Source organism: Mesitornis unicolor, unplaced genomic scaffold (genome assembly GCF_000695765.1).
Source record: "Mesitornis unicolor isolate BGI_N332 unplaced genomic scaffold, ASM69576v1 scaffold42945, whole genome shotgun sequence".
In the NCBI taxonomy this organism is placed as follows: domain Eukaryota; kingdom Metazoa; phylum Chordata; class Aves; order Mesitornithiformes; family Mesitornithidae; genus Mesitornis; species Mesitornis unicolor.
In genome coordinates, this window is record NW_010188291.1 from 239 (window position 1) to 9,188 (window position 8,950).

The 8,950-nt window shown below is 39.6% G+C and overlaps 1 protein-coding gene across 1 annotated transcript; it reads left to right on the plus strand.

Moving 5' to 3' along the window:
- The first annotated feature begins 614 nt into the window (after positions 1-614).
- Positions 615-8,409, plus strand: DNTTIP2 (deoxynucleotidyltransferase, terminal, interacting protein 2). Its single transcript, XM_010185707.1, has 6 exons — positions 615-2,326; positions 4,223-4,358; positions 4,937-5,032; positions 5,415-5,579; positions 6,724-6,833; positions 8,316-8,409. The coding sequence occupies exons 1-6, from the start codon at positions 615-617 to the stop codon at positions 8,407-8,409; spliced, it is 2,313 nt and encodes a 770-aa protein (XP_010184009.1).
- Positions 8,410-8,950: the final 541 nt, after the last annotated feature.

Sequence of the window (8,950 nt, forward strand, 5' to 3'; positions counted from 1 at the left end):
ATTGCTTAGCTAGCATGGTTGATGTTGATCCAGCATCGGGAAGATCCTGCTGCTGCAGAGTTCTTTCTTTCCAAAATTTTGATTGTCCTCCAGGTAACTTACAAGCATCATTAAAGCAGCAGATTGTACCTAGTGCTGCGGTTGCTGTGAGGCCGGTCTGTTCCTAAAACTGCTAAAATGGGTTATAGAAACAATTTTGGGGCACATTCTGCTAGCTGCTAAGCTTTGACGTTTTATAGTTGGGCAAATCTTCTGATGTCTTGGTGCATCACTTCTGGATTTGCTTCCCATGACAGCTTACCAGAACTTTTTAGAATTAGACAGAAGATAGTTGTTTATTTTTCTGAATGAGTATATGTTTTTCTTCTACTGCCTTGGCCAAAAGACAGCAGACAAACAGATAAGCAAGGGATGGTTTGTTAACTCTTTTTCTGTAAAGATAAGGCTACGCAGAGACGTGTGATATGTTGTCAGCTTGAGTAGGTTTGTTTGAAAAGGCTGTTAGTGATACGTATAGCATCCTTTTTCTGGGGTTATCGTATCTGTCAACAGCACACTTTTTTTCCCCACTCCTTTTCTAGATGGCATCTGCTGAAATTAGTACTCCCGTGTCTATGAGGATGACTAGAAGAAGAACTAAAGCAATGCATAGGCCAGAGGTAATTCAGGAATCTCAGTCTGAAGAGGTGGAACATGCAGAAACAAAGTCAGATGTCAGTGATAGCTCAGAGATGCAAATTACCAGAAATGAGAATGCAACCGTTGATTCACCGCAGTCGGTCCCTGAACCTCAAGCTGATGGGGACGTGTCAGAAGCAGAATCAAACTGCTCTGCTGTGTCTGGTCTCCAGACACCTCTGTTTGTAAGAGTAACAAGGCGACGACAAATTGTAGTTCCTTGCCAACCAGATTCTCCTAACAGAAGAAGACGTGACAGGACAGCTTTTCTAAATAAGTTAAACAAGATTCTGGATGAAGAGGATGTCTCTGAAGCTGAGTCTTGCTCCTCTGCTGTTTCTGGTGCCCAGATGCCTAGTGTTACTAGAACTACAAGAAGCAAGCAAAGCAAGAAGAAATTGAAACCAGATACAGTTCATGAAGCCCAGAGTGAAGATATTTCTGATGCAGAGTCATGCAGCTTAAGTTCCTACGTGGAACCGTCCATCGCTGCCAAACGAATTACTAGAAGCATGCAAATGAAATCACAAGCAGAAAACGCTAAGCAGACTGAGAAAGAAAGTGTAATTGTTTCAGAAGATGAGAATGTAATGGAGGAAACAGCTAAACCTGAGCCAGTGTTAATTTCTGATTCTAGACCTGCTGCAGAACTTGTCTCTGACACAGAAGATGCTTCCTCTGTCACTGAGGATAATCGGGAACCCAGTTCACCTAAAAGCAAATGTTCTTCCAAATCTGCCAATACAACTCCGAGTAAAGACATGAAAGAAGAGTTCTTGAATTATTTGACACCCAGCAGTCTCACAAAAATTAAACAAAGTGACACTGAATCTCCTGGGAAAAAAGCAATTAAAATTACACAGACTGTTGGGGTAGATGGTTCAGAGGAAGCATGTGGCCAAATACAAGAACAACACGGTGAAATACTTGTGAAGGAGTGGAAATTAAAGCATGTGGATCTTTCTTTGACTGATTGTGTCACTGCAAAACAATTTTCAGAATCCCAAGAGCAAGTAACACCAAAGGAAAGTGGAAACACTCTGGAAGGCAACAGAGCAGATGGCGAGGTAGATGCACAGCAGTCTTTCACCCATGCTGATAAATTAAGTAAAGATGAGCAACCCAGTGCAGCGAGCAGCCCGCAAAAGGACACAGCTGTTGCACAAAGAACTGACAGCGTTGGAAGATGCAGGACGCTTAAAATCGGTGTAGACAGAGGTGAAGACCAAACAGGAGAAGACGCTGAATCTGCATCCCACAGCAGCAAAAGAGCAAGCAGTGAGAACAGTTCTGTTGCTCTGTTTGTGAGCAGAGATGAAAGTGATGAGTCTGAAAATAGTGATGTGGCTGACATAGATACACTTGAAGATAACCTGTGTTATAAAGAGGCTCCTTCTTCCCTCCACAGATCTTTAAAAACCAGTTCACTGCATGCTGAAGGGCTTTTTGTAATCGACACTGAGCCTGGCATGAGTTCCAGCCAGAAGTATTACCTAGATCAGGTACACCAAGATAGTGATGCTGAAAGTAGACATGAAGGAAGTGAACAAGGTGAAGAACCCTCAGACCTGGAAGAGGCTGAAGAGGAGCTGATAGATGAGGATGAGAAGGATGAAGACGACGATTTGTTGAAAAATAAGAGCGATGTGTAAGTATCTTTCTGGGAGTAACTAAAGAATCTGCATTTCATTCAAGCATATGTATAGGATACACACATTAGATGCTGAATCACAGAATCGCTCGGTTGGAAAAGCCCTCTGAGATCATCACGTCCAACCGTTCCTGTCTACCCCCTAAACCATATCCTTAAGTACCTCATCTACCTGCTCTTTAAACACATCCAGGGATGGTGACTCCACCACCTCCCTGGGCAGCCTGGTCCAGCCTCTGACGACCCTCTCAGTAAAGAACTTCCTCCTTAGCTCTAACCTGAACCTCCCTTGGCACAGCTTGGTGCCGTTTCCCCTTGTTCTATCCCCCATCACCTGGGAGAAGAGCCCAGCACCCACCTCTCCACAACCTCCCTTGAGGCAGTTGTAGGTGGTGATGAGGTCTCCCCTCAGCCTTCTCTTCTCCAGGCTAAACAAGCCCAGTTCCCTCAGCCGCTCCTCATCAGGCTTGTTCTCCAGAGCCCTCCCCATCCTTGTGGCTCTTCTCTGATGTGGAGTACATGAGGAAGTAGTTGTGTTAATAAGTTATATTGGTGTGGGAAGTTGGGTTGCACTGATTATAAAGTAGAAATACAGTCCATAAATTCAAGGTTTGGTGTTTGTTTTGTGGGGTTGGTGTTTTTTTCAGTTTTGTGTGTAGCAGGACAGAACTCTGAAATATTTGTCCATCTGGAGGCCTTGTATATGTTCAGCTTAAAAAATACAAAACTGAGTTAAACTGGGCAGGCTGACTTAATTGCTTATTTGGGTGACACTTTTTTTTAATTGTTATTTTTAAATCTATTTTTCTTTTTTCAGTTTGGATATAAATAACAAAAATTCCAGTAAATTCCTTACATGTTGCTTAATTAGATCATGAAAGCATGGTCTTTTAATTAATTTTCATTAATCTTAATCCTGAAGAGTTGCATACGCTGTTATGATTTGGGTTCTTGTGCTGTGGGATGGTGACACTTCAAGTGAAACCAGCTCAGCAGAGAATCACAGAATAATTTAGGTTGGATGGGACCCCTTGAGCCCTTGAACTTGAACTCCTGCTAAAATCTCTTTGTATGCTTCATATATTTAAAGCATAATACTCTATTAGTTAAATAAATAGGTCTTAATCTTCTTAAAACGTTCTGGTAGGCCAGAAGTCTTACAAGAACTTAGCCAAGCTTTTGGTATAAAGGTATTGTAGATGATTAGTCACAGTTTAATAGAAAGTTGTGAAGGGCCTGTATTAATAAGCATCCGAACTGTAATAAATACCTGTCATACCTCTTCAGATATTACCATATTTCTCCCTAGTACTTTATAGTTGTTAAGCATTCTTGAAATCAAAAGCCTCCTTTTAAGTCAGCCATCAAACGTTGTTTGCAGATGTGCTCCTTTGGCTGCTTGAACAAAGTAGTGAAGAAACATGGTAGCTTTGAAATGTTTCTAAAAATTTACCTATTTTATAATAGATAAAATATATAAAATAGAATATAAAAAATATAAAATTATACAGACAAGGACTTAAACGTCCCTACAATGAAGTCTGACTTCGTACTTTTCACGGAGAGTTGACAATTTGTTTGCCACACACACGTTTGTGCTTTTGTGGTTTTGGTTTTGTTTCGGTTTGTTTCTCTCTTCAGTTAGCAAGTTTCTCAACGTGTAGAAGAGGGGTGCTCTTCATGAGTTCTTTTGGCAAGGTTTAAGTGAATTAAGAATTCATTTTTGTAGAAGACAGTAATACCTAAGAAAACGATACAGTATTAGAGTTAACACAAAAGAAAGTGGGAAGAATAAGAAGATTTCTTTTTAATGTTCATCTTTCTCCTAGGACAGGAGAAGATCGAGCTGCATGCTTGTTGCAGTATTCTAATCCTTAACTATTTCCCTTCTAGTTTACATCTTTCCAGCAGCATAGACCCTGGTTTGAATATCAAGAAGCTTGGAGGTTTATATATTAGTTTTGATGCAAAACAGCAGAAGCCTAGTTCGAGTGTAATTAAACAACCGAAGGAGAAGAAGAGGGACCAGGTAATGTGTTCACAATCGTGCAGTTACTGCAGTAACACAAATACGTTAATTTAATAAGGTTGGTGTACTTGTTTCTAAAGAAGTATCCTGTTTTATGGCTTGCTCAGAACTTCCATTCTTTTTGGCCGATGTGTGTATTTACATTTGGGTTTATGAGCAGAAGGTCTGCTGAGATATTTAGTCCATAGCAAGATTAAATTTCACTAACTACATATCCTAGCCCTAATACGGAATTAGTAGTTTTATTTCAGAAGGAGTTTGATTTTAAAAATATCCCTTAAGATAAAGGGAGCGTGTTCTTTTTGCTGAGACAGTCCTCTCAGGCTCACCCATGATAGCCCTCTTCTATTCTGGGACAATTGCTATCTTGCTTCTTCCAGAGCCAACTGCTTTCTGTTGTTGGCCAGGGTTGTGTTTTGAAGGTCCCTGCTATTTTTGTGGTGGCCTGAAGAAGCTCAAGAGTTGTATTATAATGCTTGCTTATATTCTGCATGATCCCTTTGGGAAGTTCTGTAAATACAGTAGAGCAGTAAAGTTTATATCAGTGAGATGACTAACATGAAAAAAATACCTTGCAGCTGTTGCAGAAGAGTATAATAACTCCAGATTTTGAAAAAAAGGACTGCGTCCCACCCTTCAGGGAATCGCTTCACCAGCTGAAGAAACAGCGCAGGGTAAGTGAAGAGCTGGTAATGCCTCCAATGACAAAACAGCCTGGTAGAGGGGCCGTGCTGAGACTGTGTGCATGTAACAGGCCTCACTGGAAGTGGAGTGATGGACTGCAACTTGGTGTCTTCCTTGAGCCATCCCACGAAAAGCCATCCTTTGAAGTGAAAGATAACGTGCTCAGATGCTACAAATCTGTTGTTACTGTAGTGCTGATGATGTTCTTATTATAAGGGTCATTAAAAATAAAAACCAAACCAAAAACCCCCACGTTTTAAAGGTACAGTTAGGTTCTAAATGCTTTTTGCATCTTCTGGAAGGGAGAGTCCCTGGCTCTATCCTGTCATGGTTGCTGAAGGCAAATTTATTATTCTTAATATTGCATCCTAGGCAGAGCGAGAGAAAACAACGGGTGATGGTTGGTTTGGTATGAAAGCCCCAGAAATCACAAGTGAACTGAAAAATGACCTTAAAGTTCTGAAGATGAGAGCTTCGTTGGACCCTAAGCATTTTTATAAGAAGAACGACAGAGAAGGTCTACCCAAGTACTTCCAGGTAAGGGTGCAGCAGAAGGCGGCATTGTACTGCAGAGGTTTTGAAGAGCTATTCTTGTCCTCTATTTTGTACATAGCTTCTGTGTTGATTTAATTTCATAGCTTAATAATTAAAGTATTTCGATTATTGGCTGCAGTTGGGAACTGCTCAACTCCCTATTACATATGTGTGTACACTGAGGTTTTTTTAATTTCAGGTGATCATAGTACTGAATAAACATCTGACGTAACCCTTACTCCGAACCCTAGATTTTCACTAGAACTAGACTTTCACTGATTTTTTTTCAAGTATTGGCCTTTTTTAATAAGTGCATAGAAAATAATTAGCATTTATTTTCGTACTAGCTAATACAGTTCGAATGGAGACAGCTGGCTTTGTGATCAGCCAAAATTGCTGCTGCTATGGCTCTCAGCTTGGGAATGGTTCACATAAAGAAAATAACTACTGCAGATACTATAGAAATGGGCTTCTGTCTACTTAGGCCTGTTTGAATAGTTAGCATGGTTGAGGAAATTGTTTTCATTTCTCAAAATTACCACCCCTTCACTCTAAAGGGTTGGTCTTACTGTATGTGTTGAAGTTTCTGGGTATAGAAAAACTTGTCAGTGTTCCACATAATGAGATCTGCACAGGTCTGTTTTCACTACGTGAAACACGTGCTCCACACGTCTCCGCTACCAACCTGAGTCAGCAGAACTGGCTGGTTGGGAAAAATGCGATGCATTCCAGGGTGAAGCCCTTGTATTAGAGCTGGATTAACTGCTCTGCAGCCAGCTAGCAAAAACACTGCAATGACAGAGATAGGAAAGAGTTAAGAAGGGCATAAGGGGTTTCTTTAGCTCCTTGGGTAAATGTTTAAAAGCTAAGAACTGCATTTCCTTTATGAATACAAGTATGGATGCAGCAGTCCAGCATTGAAAACTCTCATCTTAAAGCTTAGGCCCTCCTCTGTGCACTGAACAATGAGATAAAAAGCGACTGCATGCAAAACATTGCTTAATTCTTCTGGTATTTTGCACCTCGTTAAAAGAGCATTCTGATCTTTGTAGGTGTCTTTACCCTTGTCAATGAGGACTTAAAAAAAAAGAGCAAAATAATCAACATCTTGCTGTGCAGTAAGAACGCGTTCATTCCTGTTTCCTAGGTTGGGACGGTGGTTGATTCTCCCATAGACTTCTACCACAGCCGAATCCCTAAGAAACAAAGAAAGAGAACAATTGTTGAAGAGCTGCTCGCAGATTCTGAGTTTAGAAGGTATTTAAAAACTTGTTTTGTAATTCTGATATCCTACAGAAGAGAGGAGTATTTTTAACTCTAACTCTTTTGTTTTTATTCAGCTTATACAATGGGGTTTCTTTTATACTTGAAAGAAAACTTTTTAGTCTGTTTTAGCACCTGAGCAGCGCTGCCATTGAGAAGATCTAAGGGACAGGAGATAAGTAGATTGAGGCAGCATGGTTTTTATCTTCATAAAAGGGCTTTATCCAACTCGGGTCATCGCTGTTGGCAGTCACTCTTAAAATAATGTCAGTGTTGAAGAGATAACAGTCAGCCCTGTTCTGGTTTACTTCTGAAGTAAGTGTCTGCACAGGGTTGCACCAGAAACCAAGGGCTCTGAGTGAGTGATTTATGCCTATGCATGCACTTCTTTTTTTCTTGTTTAAAGACTTTTTTTTCTTGGCATAATTGATAGAAATGCTGATTGTAATTCCATGAAAGTTGATAGGATTTCATTTTATAAGCACGTCAGTCTGCCACCTATCATATAGGAATCAAAAGTGCACTGGAAGTCTCACTTGAAGAATATGATTGGATTAATTAATGTTTGCCTAAACTGCAATTCCTGGAGTAGATCCCTTAGTTGATCCATCTTGATAGTGGTTATTAAGTGATGTTAATCTGCACTTCTTTTGTCACATAATGACATATTTTCTTGGAAGTAGGTCATGATTTAGGATTATAAGGTAATGTCAGACTTGTAAATGAATTATTAACGTAGGGAAGGCAAGTTAGTAAAGCTTTCTCTTAACTATTTTCTGGTTTGACCTGACTTACAAGGTATTTATTAGAAGCCATTTTTAACAATTAACGTCTTTGAATTTTGATCAGTGAATTTCTGTTGTAGCTAATGTAAGGGCTTTAACCAGATACTTTAGCATTAGCGCAGGTATTTGTCAGGTTTCAGTCTTGCCATTAAAAAGCCTCACCTGCTGCTCAGTGTGCAGTGATCTGTTGTGGTAATTGGTATAGGTACGCACGAATCTTTATTAGGGGAGCTGGCAACTCATGTTCAGTAAGTGTGTCCTGCTCATTGCTTAATTTCATCTCAGTTTCAGTCTTGAGTAGGGTAAGGTTGATTATCATGAGCTTGCTGAGAAGGCAGTATAAAGATGGGTATCATTTGTCCATAGTATTCTAGAAATTGGTGAGCAGTGCCAGTGTTTTAGCAAGCTGTTCAAAATGTGGTTGCATATGCAATGAACAGCTCCCTGGTTATGCCAAAATTAACGATTCTTCAATCAAATTTTCTTCCAGAACAAATTTACCTGCCTTTATCATTAATTCAAATGTTGATTTCCTTTTACCTGCGCATAAGTGTAGAAAAGCAAAGAAATCTGGCTCGGAAAACACGAGAGAACTCAGTTTGGCAAATCACAGATGTAAAGTGTGTTCCATGGTATCTTTTCCTGAATGTTGGTTTACAATGCTGAAAAGTAAATTATCTATTTTGTTCAGATATAATAAAAAGAAGTATCAGGAGATCATGAGTGAAAAAGCAGCTTTTGCAGCAGGGAAGAGGAATCGGAAGAAGAGGAAATTTCACAATTAAGACTTGAAGAAAAATAACAACTGGAACAACTTCCTTGTTATAAAACGTTTTACAGAATGCTTTGGTTGTGGTGGTTTTTTCTTTTGTGAGATTGGAGGTCACGTGCAAATTGAGGTTTAGGGAATTTCTTGCAGAGAGAATTTGGTAGAGAGCTTTATCAAATTACCAGGTATTTAAATTTAACTTTTGAAATCTATTTTTTTATTTAAATTAATGTTTACTTGAAAAGATAATTCTGTGAAAGCATATTGTTAAATCTGAGCACAAAATACAACCTCATGGATTGTGGTCTTTTCAGACTTCTGTCTTGACATCAGTGAATTGGTAAATTCAGTTTAAACTTGTGTGTAACTCACCTTGGCACCTGTCGTGTGCCAGAAGAAATTTTTCCATGTCTTGTGAGAGGTGCTGCTGGCCAACTCTGTAAGAAGAGGTATTGAGAAACAGTTTGGTTGTGAAGGGACCATTGCAACACTGACCATAACAGGATTGAGAATGTCCTGGAATTTGATGTATACACATATAAAAGTATTTATATTAT